Source organism: Desmodus rotundus, chromosome 5, assembly GCF_022682495.2.
Source record: "Desmodus rotundus isolate HL8 chromosome 5, HLdesRot8A.1, whole genome shotgun sequence".
Classification (NCBI taxonomy): domain Eukaryota; kingdom Metazoa; phylum Chordata; class Mammalia; order Chiroptera; family Phyllostomidae; genus Desmodus; species Desmodus rotundus.
Window position 1 is genome coordinate 155,001,637 of NC_071391.1, and position 21,191 is coordinate 155,022,827.

At 53.8% G+C, this 21,191-nt stretch overlaps 1 protein-coding gene across 4 annotated transcripts in view; it reads right to left on the reverse strand.

The window, feature by feature from the left end:
- KLHL29 (kelch like family member 29) overlaps positions 1-21,191 on the reverse strand; it is a 284,614-nt gene that overhangs the window by 188,827 nt on the left and 74,596 nt on the right. For 2 of the 4 annotated variants that reach the window (XM_024552500.3, XM_053925109.1), the window contains exon 2: positions 21,003-21,110. The exons of 1 other annotated variant lie outside the window; for it this stretch is intronic. Coding sequence is in view for 1 of the 3 variants with exons in the window: in XM_045189182.2 (XP_045045117.2) it covers positions 1,290-1,292 (3 nt within the window). In the remaining 2 variants the exon portion in view is untranslated. Of the gene's footprint in view, positions 1-1,289; positions 1,475-21,002; positions 21,111-21,191 lie in introns of all 4 variants that reach the window. One more of the 4 variants, XM_045189182.2, reaches the window with a different exon arrangement.

Sequence of the window (21,191 nt, forward strand, 5' to 3'; positions counted from 1 at the left end):
CATCACCCTGGCTGAGTCACTGTTTTCTGTGCCCCCACAGGCCTGGGTGACTGGAATGTTTTCAGGGTGTGGGTAGGGTATGGGGGAGCATGCTCACACGTGCCCAGTGAGGTGCTCAGTGCCACTCCACCCCAGGAAACCGTCAACTCTCCTGTGTTTTCTGGGAATTCTGAACCAAGTGAAGGAAGGAGAAATGGAGAGAAAAGAGGGAGGAGAAAGAACCAAATGGACAGTGTGTGCTGGAGAGGCAAAATCACGGAGATCGCCAACAAGGAAAACAGAGTGACTTCCTTCGTGTTTTCAAGTACTGGGTTGGCCAAAAATCCGTTCGGTGTTTTCCATGAAGTGAAAGACACATTTTTCATTTTCCCCAATAACTTTATTGATTTGGATTTCAAGTATGACAGCTGTCTCCCGTGTGTTATAATGTTGATTGTTCTCAATGTCTTGATTTGATCACTATCAGCTTCACCTGGTCTACCCGATCGTGGAGGATCGCCCAGCAAGAAATCTCCAGCACGAAACTTCGCAAACCGCTTTTACAGGTTCGATCAGTCACAGCATCTTCTCCCTACACTGAGTTTCAGTTGTGTTTTTACCTTTCTTGAAATAACAAAGCATAATATGCCGAAAATGTTGTGTATTTTCTTCCATCTTCAATATTAAAATGGCTACCCAATTCACCAATTCTGATATGACCATCGTCACAGTATAATCTACCAAAATTGTTTCGAATGATGTTAACAACTAAGCGCAATTCCAGCCATCTGATGGAAAAAGCCAAATGGTCTTGTCGGCTAACCCAATACCTTGCAGTTGCCACGTGTGAAGACAAAAAAATCAGAAATTTTGTACCCAGAGAAACAGCCCAGTCGGGTAGAGGTGGCTAGGACAGGAGGTTGAGTCATTCCCAAAGGGGTCATAGTTTTGCTTCCCACCCTGGGAGAAACTCAAGGCTCTTATGTGGTGGCAGAAATAATAATACAACCATGACTTAACGTTTCCCAATACACAGAGCCGATTTCACCTGCTTTCGACAGGAATACGATATTTCTGACAATCACAATTCTTCTTGATGCCGGAGTGTTTGGAGGACAAATGTCCCCTGTGCCACACACCCTGACTTGTTTTTAAGGCCTTCCGGTTATGTGAGGCGTTCGCACAGAAATGCAGACTGATGGCATCTAAGGATGCGGAGCCTGAGCACCTGCGTCTTCATGCTGAACCAACTTCCTCCCAGCGCTGCCACGGGAGCCGTGGGGAGAAGGAGCCAAGCGAGAAAAACTCACCATGCAGAGAACTCCTGTCTCGTCAGCCTCCCTGGCCGTCACAGGCAGCTCTGGCCACTTCTGCCGGGCGGGAGGCCGCCGAGGCCTTGCTTCCCAGACAGGCCCCTCTCTGCAGAGTGGAGGTGCTGCTTTTGCCGACTGGAGGCTCCCTGGGAGAAGGTCCTTGTCTTCCAGATGACAGCGAGCTGGGGGCGGGGGACAGGTGTCAAGGCCAGTGCTCTACCTGCAGACCTCTTTTCAAGTTTAAGGGACATTGAAAAGAATTGAGCAAAAACAATAGGTAATTTCAACAGTCTGGCACTAGTCTCGTTCTTAAGTTCAGAGGTAGAATCGTGTGTGTTCATTTTATTGTCAAGTTATGCAACTTATCGAAATGTTGCATGTGTCATTTCAAATACATCTTGTTACCTCAGAAGTCATAGATGGTACCCAGGGACGCCTGATGTCTCAGGATGCAAAATCAAGTTTCTAAGATCGGTCTGGCTCCGGGAACTGTGCTGTCAAACTGTCTTTGCAGGCATGGTGAAGTTCTCTTTGGAATCAAGCATGGTTCTCACTAGCCCTCTGAGGGACACAGGCAGCCAGGTGACAGGTAACTCACTTGAGGTCATGCTGTGGGTGACCGGCTGCAGCCTGGGCTCAGGGAGTAGTGGGCCAGCTGATGAGGCAATAGCTCTAGGATTTGGTTTATAAGTAAAAACAAGCAGAACAGCTGGTGTTGAGTCTGGTGCTAGGATTAGTCTGCAACGCTAATCACAAGAAGTGGAAAAAATTAGGAGGTCCTGCCTGCCAAGCAGGTTTTCAAACGCACGCATGTGCTGCAGTCACGGCAGGATTAGATTCTCCCAGCGACAGTGAGGCCGGTGCCTGCAGCCACAAGCCAGAACCCGGTTCTGACACAGGTGAGAAGGGCTGGCATCCTGCTCGGGGTGCAGACACAGAGGTGATGGTGCGTGGCACAGGCCAGCCCTCCCAAGCTCCTCTGTGATGTCCTGGAGAGAAGCTGGGACCAGAGGGCGGTGGGAGAGAATGTCCCCGATCCCAGTGGGTGCAGCAGAGTTGAACCTCACACTTGTGGCCACCCGGGGTGGAAGGTAATGAGCATCCTCCAGGCTGAAGTGACATGATGTTCCAGACATACACAAAAACCAGGGGAAAGCCTCGACATCAGGAGACACAGCCCCCAAACACCTCTGCGGCAGCACAGTCACCTGCCCCTGGACCAGGTGGCACAACGATGCAGACCGACCTGCCACCTCCTCCACTGCCTGCAGGGCTTCCTACCACCTGCCAGAATGCCACTCCAGGCACAGGCATGCTTCCAGGAGCCCCTCGCCTCTTGATATATTCTCCTTTAAAATGGGTTTTCCTGCCAACAGAGGAGCTGAGGCAGCACTGAAGCCCCAGGTTGTTTGGGGCTGAGGGTGAATGGGGAAGGAGAGATTAGCCCAGAAAAATGAAAGGAGGCCTGGCTGATGTGACTCAGTGGGTTGAGTGCCGGCCTGTGAACCAAAGGGCTGCCAGGTTGAATCCCAGTCAGGGCACATGGCTGGGTTGCCAATCAGGTCCTCAGTGGAGGGTGTGTGAGAGGCACCCACATATTGATGTTTCTCTCCCTCTGTTTCTCTCTCTCTAAAAAAATAAATAAATAAATCTTTTAAAAAAATGAAAGGAGAACTCCAAACCTGCTGTGGACTGATTGTGTCCTGCCTGCCAAAACTCATGTTGAATCCCTAACCCTCAATGTAACTATACTAGTCGATAGAACGTTGATCAGTCTATTTAAGGTTAAATGAGGTCTTAAACCAGGTCCTAAGGGTGGGGCCCTGATCCAGCAGGATTAGTGTCCTGATAAGAAGAGACCCCAGAGAGCCCTCACCCCCTCACCCTCCCTCATTCCTCCTCCACTTGGAAAACAACAGCAAGAAGGCAGCTCTCGGGAAGCCAGGAGGAAAGGTCTCCCCAGAACGTGATTCCGTTGACCCTGGACTTGCAGCCTCCAGAACTGAGACACGAAACGGCTGTTGTTTAAGGGACCCAGTCTGGGGTGTATTGTTATGGCACCCGAGCTGACAAGACAAAAACTAACTTCATATAGAGTAAAGCAAGGTCTGCATGACATGTGGGACAGAAAGACACCCTGATGGCAATGGGGTGTGGCAAGAAGACAGGAGGACCACGAGTAGTGGGCAGAGGACCAAAAAGTGGAAGAGAGAAGTAGGTCACAGGTCACCAGAATCCATGCTGGACTAGATTGGCAGCTGAGTGATCCTCAGCTTCAGAGCCACGATGAGGGTCGCCCACGCCATTGCCAGGGTCTCAGGCCAAAACAAGCCCTATTCTCAGAAGCCTCTCTTCTGGGAGGACTCAGCAGCAGCCTGCACCAAAGTCCCTCCCATCCCACAGCTTGGAAGTGTGCCCCATGGGTATTCCTGACAGAGCGTGTGTCTTTACTGCAGCCCGGCTGGTTTTGTTTCAGCTCAGGCTCCGCGGAGGTGAAAAAAGGGGCTTGGGCTGTGGCCTGCCTGCTCCCAAGCAGCTTTTTCTAAGGTCCCAGGACAGCATTTTCGTGGAGGAGGTGCTGGTACAGATGTTCCCCAACGTCCTTCCCACCCCTCGCAGCATCCCTGAACCCTCGTTCCAGGGTTGCTGTTTGCTTCTCCAAAATGTGAAGCTTTTCAAAAAGACATTCAATTTCCTTTGTTGCTGTTCGGTTTCCATAGTCAATTAAAATCTATCAACGCCCTGAGTGAATGTGTGCGAGGTGAAGAAAGAGCCTCGGCGCAATCTCTCGACATGATCTCTATTACCTTATGTTACTTTAATAGCGAGAGCAATAGTTTGTTATTAATGGAATTAAGCAATTTAGTTCGAGCTTCCCAGAGGTCTTATGAGACAACTATTATAATTTGTATTCTCAGATTTTCTATTGAGTAGATGCCATGTGTTTTACATTACTTGCTAATATTTCGAGAGATAACAGTAGTATATTTAATATCTGGCTTTGTTTAATGATTCTAAGCCTCTTTCGACGTAGGTAAGTGCTGCTGGAATTCTGAGCAGTTGAAATGTCTACATTGCACAAATAATAGTCTCGACTATTATTCAGCCCAATTTCAATTTGCACTTTCCTGTCTCCATCCATCCATCCTCAAGATTTGATCCAAGTGCGTTTTCCACTTTTCTCAACAAAAACAGCCTCCTGTCCCTACGGAGAAGATCAGAAAACGATGTATGTTCTTCGGGTGACCACCCAGACACACACGTGTGTACAAACACACGCATGCACACACACATACACAGCGCCACTCACGACAATTCAGCAATCTGAATAGAGTCATATTTAATCAGAGATTTTAAAAAAGCTTTTTTTTTTGATGGTTGCAAACCCTGTTTTTAGAAGAAATAAATGTATGCACTGCATTATGAAACAGCTTGAGAAAACAAGATCTTACAATGTACACCATCTCTGTATTTAAATAGTTTCATTTCTATTCATGAGCTCCCTGATTAGATACATGGAAAATATCAGTAAAATATGAATAATTCTGACAAATTAATAGCCGATTTTTTTTTAAGAATGAAAATATGTGTAAGCATCTCATCTTCATTAGATAAAGCTGCTATCAGGGGTGCATGCAAATTGTGGCCTGCCTGGCCACAGCACAAATCCCTCTTAAACAGCAAGAAACAAAAGAAAAGGCCAAGGTGAGGGCCTGTCAGAAACCGTGCTGAGCCAACAAGGCCAGTGGGAAAGGGCAGCACTGTTTGCCAGGACAGGGTGGGGCAATTGCCCAGCTGGCTGAGCATGGAGTGTTTTCTACTTCTCATCATTCCTGGGAGGTAGGCAGGGCACAGATGACAGAGGCGTGTCCTTTCAGAGCAGACAAAGACCCCAGAAATCATCTCATCCACCTGCTCCTTACAACTTAGACTAAGCCTTTTGCTGCAGGTGAAGGAGAGAGTGAAGAGACTGGCCCAAGGTGACACACCCACAAAGGAGAGAGGTGGGACTTGAGCTCTGGCTTTGGGGCTTGGAGTCCAATGCCTTTTCTAAGGGCTGCATGGAAACTAAATTGTACCCATCAGACCCCTGAAGGCTGCAGGTGTGCCAGAGCCTGTGGTGGGCAGTGGGGGGGGGGGCGACGGTGAATGAATACAGTCCCTGTCTTTGAGGAGGTGAGACCCGATGGGTGACAAGGGACTGTGAACACAGCCAACGGGACGGGGTGTGACTGGAAGAGGCAAGGAAGGAGCCTTGGCTGTGAGTGAGGAAGACCGGCCCCCGCCCTAGCTCTATCACTTCCTTGGCCTGTGACCAGGAGCCTCAGCCGACTCATCTGTAGAAATGGCAATTTTGACAGCTGGTGAGGGTCTGCTGAACCAAATCAATGAGTCTGACTTGGCTGGATTACTGCAAAGCACTCAAAAGTAGTTGTTCTGATCAGGGTTCTTTGGCTTCCCTGCAGACAGCCCTTCCACACCAGCCCATGCTAATGGGACGGATAGTAGGAGTCCAGAGTTAGGTTTCAGGGGACACCACAGACGGGCAAAAACGAGACCAGCTTCAGGGAGCAGCCCCCCTGAGCTCTGTCTCTCGCCCAGGGCTCTCCTTCTCCAGGGACATCATCTCCCTTTTCCTTCTTTCCCAATCACCTGCCTTTGAGATTCCATCTTGTCATGCACAGAGCCCAGAATAAGCGCCCTTGTCTTGCGTATGTATTACTGTTTGGCCCCAAATGGAACTCGCTCTGGTTCCCTTAGTCCCCATTCCAGAGGAGGAAGATCCTGTTGGCCTCGCTAATTTCTTAAAGTCAGGACACATCCATCCTGTAAGCTGGGGCTGGAAGGGTCTGGTCACATGACCTGCTATCAGCTGCAGGGGTTACAGGCGTGTGCGGATGTTTCCAGAAGGTGGTGTGGGCAAGGTGGCCAGACCCAAGCATGTCTGATACAGAAAGCCCTTGAAGGTTCATTTCCTTTCCTGCACAAAAGGCATGAACTGCATGCCAAGGAGTACAAAGCGGGGAATGGCCAATTCTGCCCTGGGAGGAGGCCCAGGCGGCGGGTCCAGAGAGGACAGAGGGAATGGCTCCGGGTAGGGGGAGCAGCACAGAAAGGCCCGTGGTACAAAGTACCAGCATGTGGCCGTGCACGGCGCTTGTGGCGTGGGGGGATGCGCGTTTCATAGGGCAGGTTCTGGGCTTCACTGTAGACACACTGGAGGGCCTGGCAGTGTGGTCTGCACCCTAGAGAGATCACTCTGGAGGTGTGGGGCTGGAGAGTGACAGGGGACAGGGCTGAGGCCCTCCCAGATTACTGACTCGGGGACTGGGTAGATGGTGTGGCCATTCGTGGAGGTGGGGAGCTCAGGAAGAGGAGTGGGCTGGAGGAAAGATGACCAGTGCTGTGCGGTCACGTGGCAACTAAAGGGCACTCTGGGGAGGGGTTGGGGGACATGCTGGACAGACCCTAGGAGCTGCGAGTTCATGGCTGAGGGACAGGAGGTCAGGACTGGAGGGCTGGAAGACGGAGAAAAGCTTTCAAACCACTACAACAGGGATGAAAGAGGCAGCACCAGGGAGCTATCTGCACGGTGGTGGCAGTGAGGTGACTGACACTTCCCACCTGCCCTTCCTAAGAAGAGCTGGAGGCCACGTAGGACCCTGCCACCACTTTCTCGCAGGACCCAGGCCTCACCTCCACCGTTTCACAAGCAAGCAGGCATAGAGTCCCAGGAAAAACTCGTGCTGAACCCCCAGCCCACGAGTCCCCGCACTAAAGGTCTGTCCTGCTGGGCCTGGGGCTGTCGGAACAGCAGAGCTGGGGGCTGAACTGGCTCATGCACCCACCAGCCCGGAGGTGGGCAGAGCTTGTTAGGGGTAGAGGGAGGGTAAGACACTTCCTGGGCCATCAGGGGCGTCCTCGGGCCCACTAGGGGCAGTGGGCTTCCACAGAGCACAGGGGAAAGCAGCTGGTCTCCCCAGGGGCTAGAGCCCCTGCAGCCTCTTGATAAAAAGGGCAGCCATTTTCATATTAGGGTCTAATAATGTGAGGGAAGGAGGGGTAGGGTGCCACCTGTCTTCCTAGACTGGCACCACTGGCAACTGGCCCAGGCCTGGGACTGCCCTCCCCACCCACCGGGGGCTCCCATGACCCCGCTGCTGGCATGGGGGGCCCCATCCATTTAACTAGCCTTGAGGGGCGTGGGCACATAAGCCAGCATTAATATTGAATGACTGCCACTCTGTTTACTTTTACAAGCCCCAACTTCCCATAAATCCACGTCAGAATCAATCATCTTTTATGGAACATATTAATGGCAATTCCATTATTTAAATTCAATCAATGCTTTTTTTTTTTTTTTTTTTTTTTGTTCCTTTGTGTTGAAGCCAAGTAGTTTGGAGGGGGCTACTGGCCAAACAATGGAAACAAACACTCAAATGACGTGGCTCACATCTCGGGACTTCAGTGAGATAACTGCTTAGGAAAAAGGGATTCAGTTTCTCTCCATTTTTCCTACAGAGCAGGAAGGTTTTGATTCCACTGGCCTTGGTAAAAATAAAGATTCTCCCCCTGCCTTCAGTGCGCCCGGCCTGGGCGCTGCCAGGCGCACTCGGCGTCACTGATTTTTAAACCCAGAGCTTAGCTGTGGTCTACTGTTTTCCAATCAAATTAAAAAAAAAAATTCCCCCCATGAACCCAACTCTTCCAGGAACTGGCTTTGACGGCCTGCAAAATAGCTAATGTTCAGCAGGAGCAATGGGAGTTCTTCTTCCCAGAAGTGACAAGGCACAAAAACAAGACAGAAACCGACGGGTCCAGGAGATCAGGAGGCCGACAGACCCCACCCCCCGAGTGTCTGGGTGGATGAATGCGCGAGGGCTTGAAACCCCCTCCTACCATCAGCTGAGTTGGGCTGGGAAAAGTCCGCTTAAGCTCTGGGATAAAGGGGAATATGAGGAAAAGAACTAGTTTTTCAAACCCAAACGTGGGACCTGGAGTGGGTGAGAATCCTGCTGGTATCTGTCTGAAGGGTCCTCTCTTTCGCCTCCCCACAGAGGTACCTGACACCCCACTCCGCCCTTCAGGAAATAATGTGAGTGTCACCTCCCACAGGAAGCTCCTCAGCATCCTGGCCATCGTCCCTCCTGGCACATCCCTGTGTGGTGCTGATCCAGCCACGTGCCCCTCTCCCTGCTGCGTCCCCCCCGTTCACCCCAGGGGCCACCTCAGTGTCGCACCCAACAGAGGGGCTCTGACCCCACCAACCCCCCCCCCCCTTCTTGGAGCCTGTCTCCTGGGTGGACAGGAAAGCTGTTCTTTGGAGGCTTTAACAGGTGGGGCTTCAACAGGGCAGGTTTCTGAGAAGGCTTCAGCTCAGCAGGAGGGACGAAGGACTTCTGACTCACCCTGCTGTCAGAGGCAGCTGGGGACTAGCTGCTCTCCCTTCCACTCAAAAACAAAACAAGGGAAAATGGGCTTAAATTGCAGCAAGGGAGATTTAGGTCAGATAGCAGAAAAGCCTGCAGGAGCCACCCGGAACGGGGACTCGGGGCTGATGGAATTTCCCTCCCTGGAGGCCTCTGGGACAGCTTTCAAAGCGGGGCTGACAGCGTCCCCAGGGCAGACTGCAGGTCTCCCTGTCAAACATCACTTAGTAGCCCTGTGGCTCCCCTCGCTGGGAGCAGGACGGGAAATCATGGGGGGCTGTCGGAGGTTGTGCCTTCTGTCTGTGACAGCCTGCGGAGAGCCCCTGCTCTCTGCCTCAGGACAAAGGCCCGCTTCTCTCTGTCCTGAAGTCTCCCCCTCGCTAGATGACAGTTTCGTTTGCTGTCAGTCCACCCACAACCTGGCCAGCAGGGCAGTCATGTCCCAGTGGCTTCCTCACATCCGTGCAGAGGCACCGGGGACCTCAGGGAGCAGCAGCCAGAGAGATAGAAAGTAGGGGCCCGTGAAACAAAGCCCTGAACTCCAGGGGTCGTGCCCCCCTGCCCAACTTTTGGGAGTAAACAAGAGGTAGAACTTCTCACATGAGTCAGCAGAAGCCCCAGGCAATTCCAACAGGAGGCGAAGGTCACAGGCACGGCCACACCTGGAGGCCAATCTGAGACCCACCTGTGGCTAATAGAGGGGACTTTCTACCTATGGCTTCATGGAGGCAGCCGCCCCTGCGCCATTTCCTGCCCCTCTCTCCTGCTTTGCGTTTGTGTTGTCTTACGTGAGTCCTTTAGAGTCACAGCTTTCCTTTCTGGAAATCAGTGAGCAGAAAACAAACAGAAGAGAGTCTTCCCACCTTTCCCAGGCTGGGCCCTGGGCACAGCTCCTGCCCCTGTGGGGCCTCACAGGGGACAGGGTTGGAGACCTGGCCCCCATCCACAGCGTGGGGGTAGGGGTGTCTCTGTTCTGGGAACCCTGTAATGGGGGATTGCAGCCAGTTCTGCCAGGAGCTCTGCAAGGCCCAGGAAAGAGGCTCAGTCAGTTCACAGCATCGGTGTGCCGACACGGGACTGGGGTAAAGGAGGGCCCGACAGGGGTGGCATCCCTCTGCCCAGGACAGTGGTGATGCCATCCCTGTCTGCCATCCCTGTCTGCCTTCCCGGTCTGGGAGACCCGGCCCCACACCGAGCAACACGCTGAGGTCATCACGCAAGGGCAGGAGCTGCCCTGGGGTGGAATCTTTCCCCATTTCTGGAAGTAAAGGGGTTCAGGGAGGGGTCTGGGGATGCGTGTCCATCTATGTGGCAGCCTGATCAGCAAGCAGGGCAGGAGCAGTGCCTCCTGGGAGGCACTTCTGTTCCAAGGACGGGAGGAGGTTCCCGCTGTTTCAACCTGTTCGGGGATGCAGCAAGGTGAACCCTGCCCTTGGCCTCTGTGTCTGCCACTCCTGACCTGGGGACCACAGTAGGAGAGGTCAGAGGGAAAAAGGGGCCGCTCCTCAAGCTGGTGCCCGCAGTTATTAAGAAACGAGCATTTCTGGAAACCACTGTGGCTTCCTCCACCACGTGGTCTGGCCGCGGAGGTTTGTGCAACATTCCAGATGTGGGATGATTACAGGGCCCAGCATCCAGCCACTCCGCGTGTTCCTTGCAGCTCCCGAAGGATGGCGCCAGTTGCTGAGAAGTGTGACCAAGGCCCTTTGAGACTCCAGGCCTCGACGAGGCTCGTTGTATGGGTGCTGATGATGTGACCCTACTTTGGAGAATCCAAGAGTGGAGACTCTCAGCAGTGACAGATACCCCGCAGGGGCCCTTCCTGACTGGGAGCCTCTGGGCAGGTCTTTAAAATGGTCCTACGGACAAAGGGTGTGTTGCTGGCCTTGCTGGGGGTGGGAGGCAGTATGGGTGGGAGAGGAGTCTCTCCTGGCAGAGCTAAGCGAAAGGCCAACACGTTCCTCCCAAGTCCATGCCATCTGGGCCAAAGCTCTCTCCCCGAGTTGGAGCTCTTCATAGAGCATGACCAGAACACTGCCCTGGGCCCCCTGGCTAGGAGACGGGCACCAGGCTGTGGGAAGATGGCATGTTCAGGTACAGTGTCCCGAAGACACCCTCTCCTCCCCCCTCCCCTGTGCCCTTGGTGTGGCCTCCCTAACAAGCCTACCCACCCCGCCAACTGGCTGAGCAGCCCCGTGAAGCTGGGGTCCGAGGCCTCTATGAAACCCCATCTGGGCCCCTCCCTTAGTGAGGGGGGCTGGAGGGAAAACTTAGGCCTCTGGGGCCCCCAGTGTAGGTTGGTGGGCACAGGTCACAGGAAACACGGCCAGACAAGCGGCTGAGAGGTTAAAGCTCATAGTGGGAGGAGGTGGGGCATACCGGTTTAGAGTGACAGCTTTCAGGGCTCATGAAACTGAATCCCAGCCCCAAGGCTGGCTGACCTTGGGTCAGACCTTGACCTCTCTGCACCTCACTATACTTCTCTGCAAAGGGGGACAATAACAGTCCCCGCCTCCATAGGCTTGGTCAGCACTCAATACCCATTGTTCTCATTCCAGAGACTAAATCCCATCTGATCCCGGGGAGGGGTGACGGCTCTGGTCATGGGGTTGGGGGGGCAGGGAGGGCTTCTGAGAGGCCAGCCCCAGCCGGCCCTTAAGTATGGGCTGGCACCACAGGTGGGGAGGAGCCACATCATCCCACTGCCCACGGCCGGCCAAGCCTCATGCTAAATGGATTATTGTTTATTGGCGGCTTATCCCATCTCTTGGGTTATGAATTATTTACCAGATAATGACTTCATAATTGTTAATGACAGATGCCCCAAGGACATGCTGACATACCTTCTGAAGCCACAGTGCTAATTGTGGCAAAGTCTCAGAAGCCCCCACGTGGCCACGGCCGGAGAGTCCTTCCTAGGAACACAGCCTGAATGGCCCTTGGGCCTCAATCATGAATCTAAACCCCTCGCGATAGAGATTAACACAGAAAATCCTGAGACGGAAAGAGGGATGAGGACACGTTTCCAGGTCCCAAAGCCAGCCAGCGTCTCTGATGGTCATTCGTCCACTGTCTGGGTTTCGGTTGCTAAAGGAGAAGTCCCCTGCTGACTGAGTGGACTCAGCAGGCAGAGGCCACAGCACCACTGACTGGCATGGTGGGGAGCAGTGGGTGGGCACACCAACCCCCTCTTTGAAGGTGCACACAGCCCTGAAAAGAGTATAAATTAAAGTCCATGGCTCGGCTGGGGTCCTAGCCCCTCACAATAAGTAACAGCAAACCCTTGTCTAGAACTCAGTTTCAAACACGATTCCAGGCACTGAATTCATTGAACTCACTTAATCCTTAAGACCCCCACAGGAGGCAGGTCTTATTATGATCCCTATTTTGCAGAAGAAGAAACCGAGGCATGCGGAGGCTCCATAACAATCTGGAAGTTGCGCAGCTGGTACGGGCAGGGATGGGAGCAGGGCCCAGGCAGGCTGGTTTCACCTGCTGTGCTCTTGGTCACTCTGCTACGCCGCTCACTCCTAACTGGGTCCCGAATGAGTGAGGACAGGAATGCTGTGAGGCCCCTGCGACTGCGGGACACGCATTTCTAAGTGCGGCTTCAACGTGAGATTGAGCACACGGAGACTGTGCATTGGCCAGCAGGGCCCAGGGTGGCCTGTCCTTCTCGTGGACCGTGAACTGTGCCTAGAACAGCAGAAAGGAGAGCCCTGGCCTGGGTGTGTGGTGCCCCCATGGGACAGTGGCCTTGGAAGGACAGAGTCGGTGCGTTGCCCTCCCTGCCTGACAGTTGGTGGCTGTGAGCCATTCTGACAGGTATGGCTGATCCTTGGGCAAACAGGTGAGACAGGTATTAAATGAGATGCTTCCCAGTAAAGCACAGGTGCCAACACTCGTCCCATAAACATTCGAGAGCCTTCTTTGTGCCAAGCTTTGTGGGGGGGTGTGACTGAGACATAGCCCCTGCCCTCAGGGGACTCCCAGCTGTCCCCTAAAGCAGACTAGAGAATTGCCAGGTGCCAGATAAGAGGGCTTTGTGACAGAAGGGAAGTGGAGGGGCTGAGAGACCAGGAGCAGAGCTAGAGGCCATGCAAGCTGACTTTTTCTGTTACCAGTTCCTGTTTGGGGTCGAGCACAAGCTCAGTTCTGCAGAGAGCTCTCCCGCCACCCCACCCCCCCTCCAGGGCTCCCAGTGGCCGGCGATGTGCCTCAAGCACACTGGACAGTGAAAGGACCGCTTGTGACACAAGAAGACCCAAATGGGTGCTGGGGAGAGTAACGGTGACAGGAGCTCCAGGGAGAGAGAATCCCCATGGGTGGGTGGCCTGGGGATGCTTTGCCAGGACGTGGGTGGGGACGGGAGAGTCAGGCTTCGCAGGGCAGGTGCCCAGAGGTGCCTGCACACAAGCAGGGTCAGTCAGGAGCAGGGGGATCTATCTGGGCAGGAACGAGGCTGTGTGTATGCACATGTGTGCGCACGCTGGAGGTGGGGGTCACGGGAGGCACGCTTGGCTAGCTGGCAGGGGCTGGGATTTACTTTATTCCGTGTATAAAGTCGGCGGTGCAGCTCGGTGCGCGCCCATGCAGGACAGCAAAGCACTGGGAGTGCATTTCAGAAAGCCTTGGACTGGTGCTAAATAAATAATTGCACTACTTATTCTGGGATGCAGAGGGAGCAGGCCTCCCCTCCGCGCTAGTGGGAGGGCGAGGCTCTCTGGCTGGCGGGCGGGGACTGCCCTGTGCGCATCCGTTAGCACGAGTCTGGGAGGGGACCCTGGACAGACGCTCTCTGTGTCCTGACTCTCGTTTCCCACTTTCAGCACCTGTCTCTGTACCTGGAGAAGAGGAGCCGGGTTAATTGTTACCTCCCGTTGCTGTTAGTAGGTTGCTTTGTAAAAGCAGAAATATGCTTTTAATGATTTTTTTTGTTGTTGTCGGTGCTACCTTACGAACCAGATGCTTTTATCTAAATGAGTTGCTACAAATCAAAAGGAGAGCAGGGAGGGTTGCTAAGCTGCGAGTGTCTCACGCAGGCCAGCTCCAGTGCGGGGAAGGAGGCTCTGGTCTCCCCCACTCTCCCAGCATCCCCCTCGCTCACAAGTGAGAGTGAAACACGCAGTGGCAGCTGTAATTCCTGAGCCTCTGAGTGCCCCGGATGAGAGGGCTCAGCGAGAGGACTCTGCCTGCCCTGGGGAATTCTGTCCCTGCTCAGCTTGGTACAGGCCGGTGATGGCCCGCGTCTGGCTGCCTCATGGTCTTCAGGCCTCCTGGGTCATGGCGGGTAGAAGGTCAACCCAGTTGTGACTCTTTCAATTTTCTTCCTGGGTGGGGTTGGGATGACACTGAGGCCCAGAGGAATGTCACTTGGTCCCGGGCTTGACCCACTGTAGGTGCTCAATGATGTTCGTGGAAGACAGGCACATGACTGACACTTGCTCAGGGTCTGCAGGCTTCCGTTCAAGGTCTCGCAGTTGACATGCAGGCAGGAGGTGCCTCCGGAGAGGGAAACAGGTGACAAGGACTCTAGTTCCCACCCTGGTTTGAGTGGCCGTGTGACCTTGGGCCAGACAGGGACCTTCTCTGGGCCTCAGGTTGCTGCTTGATCCTTCTGGGCCTCCCTTCTGGACCAAGTACAGAGAATTATGTGGAAACACTTGGCAAACTAAACGCACTAGGTCACAGCAGGAGGTAAAGTAAGTCCCGTGACCTTGCCTTGGCCATTCTGACACATCAGGGTGGGGCAGTGACTGCCAGGGGTGTCCAACCTTCTGGTGTCTCTGGGCCACCCTGGAAGACAAAGAGTTGTCTTGGCCACACATTAAATACATCGCAACGTGTGATCACACGCACACACACACATACACACACAATCTCATAATGTTTTAGGTAAATTTACGATTTTGTGTCGGGCCACATTCACTGCCATCCTGGGCTGTGTGCGGCCCGAGGGCGCAGGCTGGACACCCCTGGCTAGATCATGAGGCTGCCAAAGATTCTCTGAGCTCTGCTGTCTTTTTACGTCTCCAGCCTTTGCACAAGCTGTTCCTATTGCCTGGAACCTTCCTTGCACACACATACACACACCTAGACTCCAATTTCCAGCTTCGAGTCATCTCTTCTTGGAAGCCTGTGGTTTTGACCAGGCTCAGATGTGAGCACCTCATCCCCTCAATGGGAGCTCTGAGTCAGGGACCTTCATTTCCTGGGGTCACTGCTGGGTCCCTAGTGCCTAGAATGATGACTGGCATAGGGTAGCCGCTCCAGAAATATTTGTTGAGTGGATAAGTCGTTCTCCATAGCACTTTGTATAAATTCTTTTTGTTGTGTTTATCACATCTCATAAGAATACACTTACTTGCTGATGTCCCCACTGGTCCGCTAGCTCCTTGGGGATAGGGCTTTTTGTCTGACCTTTTTGGACCCCAAAACTAGAATATACAGTGTGGCTGAAGAAATGAAGGAATGAATGGTGGTAGGTATTCCTCCTGCATACAGCCCAATTACCCCTGGCGCTATCTGTCATGTTATGAGAGAGAGAGAAAATTTAAGCTTACAAGTTCTTTGGGGCAACCTGTGACTATATGAGAGCATTGAAAAGGGACAGATGTCCACAGACTTAAGCACCTCTCAACACCGGACAGATGTCTGCATGGCGCTTTCCCTGAGCAGGACTCTGGCAGGGCCACTGCTAGCTCCTTTGGCATTTTTGCGCAAACTAGAAAGAGGCATCCCTCACTCTGAGCACTCCCAGTGCCCGGCAAAGCTTGCAGAGCGCAGACTGGGTGTCACCCCATGCCCCCCGGCCAGGTGCCCTCCTGAAGGCACAGACTCACAACTGTTCCTGCAGCCCTGGCTGCTGGGGCAGGTGCAATGTAAAGAAGGAGATGGGTCACTTGGAAAATCAAACTTGGCCACAAAAATAAACTCTGAGGTTTGCAGATAAGCTATTTCTAGCACGGGTGCCAAATGAGGTTTTGCAGCTCCAGGGAGATGCCGTGTGAGCTCCACCCCAGTGAAGGGGAGCTGCCCTGTGTGTGTGCTGTTCCCGAACCTCTTTGCTTCCAGAAATGGGGAAAGATTCCACCCCAGGGCAGCTCCTGCCCTTGCGTGATGACCTCATCATGTTGCTCGTTGTGGGGCCGAGTCTCCCAGACTGAGGAAGGCAGACAGGGATGGCATCACCACTGTCCTGGGCAGAGGGACGCCACCCCTGTCAGGCCTCCCTTTACCACAGTCCCGTGTCGGCACACTGATGCTGTGAACTGACTGAGCCTCTTTCCTGGGCCTTGCAGAGCTCCTGGCAGAACTGGCTGCAATCCCCCGCTACAGGGTTCCCAGGACAGGCAGGCACCCCCACCCACTGTGGTTGGAGACTGGGTCTCCAACCCTGTCCCCTGTGAGGCCCCACAGGGGCAGGAGCTGTGCCCAGGGCCCAGCCTGGGAAAGGTGGGAAGACTCTCTTCTGTTTGTTTTCTGCTCACTGATTTCCAGAAAGGAAAGCTGTGACTCTAAAGGACTCACGTAAGACAACACAAATGCAAAGCAGGAGAGAGGGGCAGGAAATGGCGCAGGGGCGGCTGCCTCCATGAAGCCATATGTAGAAGGTCCCCTCTATTAGCCACAGGTGGGTCTCAGATTGGCCTCCAGGTGTGGCCGTGCCTCTGACCTTGGCCTTCTGTGGGAACTGTGTGGGCAGCTTGACCAAATTGCCAATGTCTGGGTCCTGTCTCGAGACTGATGTGCTGTGAGGCCTGGATCTCAGGACTTTTAAAATGCACCTCGGTGACTGAAACATGCAGCCAGGGTGGAGAGACACTGCTCGGAGTTGGAAGAGGCAAGCCGGAATCGGAACTGTCACAACAGGAACCAACAGGCCACTGTGATGGTGGCTCCGGAGAAGACCGCGTCTGTGCTTAAATCAGAGTCCCTTCCCCCAAAGGTCCCAGAGAAGGGGTCACCGCCATGACAAACATTAACTGCTGCAGAGCCCTAAATGTGGGCACATCGATGTGATCTATGGGGAAACCAGACCCTCCAACAGCCTGTCAGGCCCAGGTCCCAGCATTTCAGGGAGGGGTGAGGTGAACAGGGGTGGCAGTGTGATATAGCCAAATACCCAGCTTTTGAATGGCTTGATCCAGAGGGAGATTTCAGAATATCCGAAAGAGCAAATAGCTATACGTTATCCAGAATTTTGTTTTGCAAAATCTCCTTAACTTCCATCCCAATTCCTCACAGCTTAGAGTCCAGGGGTTTGCTAACAGCCCTGAGTTGAGAGTGGAAGTTTTTGGGGTACACGGATGCCCACCCTCACAAGGACAATTGAATTAGAAGATTGGGGAGGGGCGGGGGGGGGACAGGCACCTGTATTTTCAAAGCTCTCCAGGTGACTCCAGGCCGAGCACTGCCGGCCCAGGGAGCACCGTCCTCCCACAGAGACTGCCAGTGTCGTCCTGGGAACAGGACTGCTTCCAAGGTCCCACCTGCTGCACTGCCTGAGACATCACTCCCTCCGTCCCGTGAGCTGTGAACTGAACATCACCGGATCTCAGGCCAAGGACATAAAAGAATCGCCCCATCCTCAAGCTAATGGTCCTGGAAAAAAGGTGAGGATCTAAAGCAAAAGAGATACCAATTCACAGCCAAGGGAGGGTGTGGGTTAGAGTGTCCTGACGACTGCATCGGAGGGAGCAAGGGGGAGGGTTTGGCTTTGGCCAGGCTGAGTGTGAGATGAGACTCAGGGTGGGTAGCTGATCCTCAGGACTCAGCTGAAGAAGTGGTTGGAGCCTCAGGACCATGGTGCCCTCTCAGGGCCAGCCCCTGGGGTAGCCGAGAGACAGTGCTGAGAGGTAGCAGAGGCAAACCTGGGGGCGAAGCCACCTACATTTACAGATGGAGTGGCCAGAAGGATGGAGTGATGCAGCACACCTGAGCCAAGGTAGAGAGGGGCTCAGTTTCTCCATGAAGCCAACCAGATGGTCCATTTGCTGGTCCTGAGGTGGACGGGGCAGGCCAGAGGTCTGAGGACAATGGGAAAGGTGGGGAACAGCTGCAGGGACTGGGCAGAGGATGGACCAGCAATGCCCAAAGGATACCTGGGCAGGGCTGAGGGTTTGGCTGAGGCTCCTGAGCCAGCTGGTGTGGTTGGGAGAGGCAACAAGGACAAAGAACAAGAGGATGACAGAGTGTATGTGCTGGCAGTAGCTGCACGGAAATGTCTGCCCACAGGTCTGTCCTTGGGTGGGAGCCACAGAGGCCAAAGCAGGATGGATGCAAGAGAAAAGGGGGGAGGAGAGACTGGGAGCCAATGAAGCAACACTGTCTGAAGCGACGGAGGAGGAAGGAAAGGACAGGGAGTGTGGCCACGAGGGCACCCCAGGACAGCTTTTGTGGGGTGAGGCTGCCGTGAGTGCGGAAGTCCCAGGCACAGCATGCGGTGTTCTCCAGAGGGACAATTCCAGGTCTCATTAGCTCTGCAGACATTTGCAAAGTGGTCCCAGGACGCACGACTCAGGGGGACAAAAGGCCTGGTGGGGGGACAGTGCTGAGACAGTCACAAGGATGGAGTCTGGGGATAACAACAGGGTGCTCCTCAGCACGGATGGGGACCGGCGTTGTCCCTTCTTCACCTCCAACGCCTAGCTTAATGCCATTCCTGGCTCAGCCTCTGCTTCTGCGCAAACCAGGTCCTCAGCTGCACCTCTTCTCAGCCCCAGCCCAGCCAGGGTCACCCACTCAATGCAGGTGTCAGATGTCACTCCTGTTAGCTGGTTCTGGCACCACGTCCTTGGGGACAAGGGTGATTTTCATCAAATCACTGACGTGTGGAGAACGGCCCTCTGGCCCTCCCTGTCTGCATTTTGGAACAAGACACTCATGGAACCCAGTGATCTGGCCCAGTTTCCACAGGAAAGTGATAGCTGGGGTCACAGTGGCTCGTGGGGCCTTCCTATCTTCTTGGGAATCAATGGGAGTCCTGCACGAGGGGAAAAAATGCAACCCAGCACCAGGCCACGTGCTGTGGTCCTCCCAGGAACGGTGGCGGCTGGGTGCACAGTGATGCATTTACTGAAAGCCCGGGGAGTGGAGGAGGGGAGAATACAGAGATAGTTCAGACGGGATTCCACCCTCCAGGCATTGGCCACGTGGTCAGGAAGACCAACAGGAGTTCAGGTGGGGACACCAGTCGAGAGGCTGCAGAGAAGTGAAGCCATATGAGATGTTTCCTGCCAGGTATGCCCTGTCCCTCCACCACCCAAAAATACATGCATCTCGAAGGCTGGGACGAACAAGAGCCACGCGCCACCCACATCAGCGGCAGAGGGCAGAAGGCTCAAAGAAAGAGCGATCAAACCTATCACTCGCTCGTGTTTTCTCTGTCCCCTTCACCCCCTGCCAGGCTCACAGTGCCCGCCAACTCAAAGGTCTGTCCTAGGAAAGCTGACTTCTGTGCAGATGCTAACTCCGCCCCTGCCCCCTCTCAGAGCTGGGAACGCCACCCCACCAAATCCAGGCTCTGCCGTCCAGTTTTCCAGCTCTCCTCCAACCCGACAGTCACAGAAGCAACCAGAAGAGCTGTCCAGCTGGCCCATAGTGCCATTAGGTGTGTGCCAACAGCCCACAGCTCCCAAGGTCTGAAAGCCATCCGCCCCTGCTGGCCGCCCCCTCTGGGCTCCTGGGTGGCGGCAGCAGGCTGCATTGCACAGGGGACATTTCTTCCATCTCGACAGCCGATCCAGGCTCAGCTGGGTGCCTCCTCCTGCTTCCTGCTGACAAACCACAGCTACCCACACCCCACAGCTGTGTCTTCTGGTCTCTGTGCAAGGGCTCTGGGAGTGGAGGGCCAGCCCAACCCCACTGTCTCTGAGACCAAAGAAAGCTCTCTGGCCAGCCCAGAGTTTGGACATGGCAGGAGCCTTGTTGGTCTGCTGCTCTGGCCTGCTGCAGGAGGAAGCTGGAGAAAAGGCCGTCATCTGGCCCCAGGCGGAGGCCATGAGGCTCCTGGTCAGAGGGCACCAGGGTGTGTGGTGCTAAGAACGCAGCAGACCCGGAGCCCCCGTGGCCTGTGCTTGCCCAGCACCAGGCCTCCTGTGTTACGCAGAGGTGGCTTTGGCCCATGGATTTCAAATAGTTAAAGTGCCCCCAAGCCATGCTGGCCTGGGCCAGCTTAGGCCCAACTGTCGGAATCCCAGTGTCGAGACCCCTACCCGCCCACTCTCATTCTAGGCCCAGCCCCCTGATCTCAGGCAAAGGGAAAGGGGTGAGTGTTGGCAACTCCAGCGCCAGGCTCCCCGGCTTCTGTCGGCACATTCCTGGCCTGCGGGCTGCATGTGAGAGTGGCCTGCAGCTTCTTTCCCATTAGATGTCCCTACGAGGTAGGCCCCGCCCCCAACTCTCCCAGCTGCCTGGTCTTCACAGTCTAGGTTGGAGAATCCTGAATCAACACTTCAGGCCAGATTTCTATAAACTTAATCCAAGAAAATAATCGAATGACTATGCAAAGCTATATGCACAAAAATGTTTGTTATGGTGTTATAATAAAGGAGTAAAAAACTGAAAACAAACTAAATGGCCCTCTTTAGGGCGCTAGTTAAGTAAATCATGTAGATTATTGTACATACATATATATGAAGCCTTGAAAAATGCTATCGATTTGTATTTACTGCCATGAAGAGGTACCTGTGACATACCAGATGTGAAAATAACATGTCACCCAGCAGTACATGTAGTGCGATTCCATCTGTGTGTGTGCATGTATGTACGTGCACGGGGAAAAAGCCCAGGAAGAGACACCAAAATACTTATTTTTTAGGAGTGTAATAATTCATATAATGTTAAGTACTGTCTTTAAAATATTTTTATCGTGAACAAATTATTTTAATGATATTTAATAATGCTATTTTCATCACAAGGAAAGTTAAATTACCAAAAATAGAATTACAGTTTTCAGGAGCTTAAAGGTCACCTAGCTACTACTGGCCACCCCCAGATCCAACCTCCCAGGGACCCCGAGACCCAGGAAAGTGAAGATAAGCTATAACGAGGCTGGCAGCCTGGTCCAGGAGGATCAGGGCCCAGCTGGCTTGGCCAGGCCCTGAGCACCAGTCAGCCCCACATCTGTGGTGCAAATGTCATCCACCAGAAGGGCCAGGGAACAGGCTACATCTGCCTCACTGCCCCTGTGAAATCAGCATTAGAGAACATCACTGGCCGCGCCCGGGTCTGATGCCTTTCGTGTTTCTCAGCCCAGGTGAGCTGAGCAGAGCCCTACCTTGCGCCGTGTGTCCCTGACGGTCTCGGGATTCGTCCCCAGGATGCAAGACCCTCGATGGCCACCAACACTTAGCGCAGCATGGGCATCACCAGGAGGCCAGGCAGTCTGGAAACAGAAGGGAAAAAGGCGGGGAAAAGGTATATCCTCTTTTGCAAAAAGTCCTCTTTGGAATTCCAGTATCTTGGA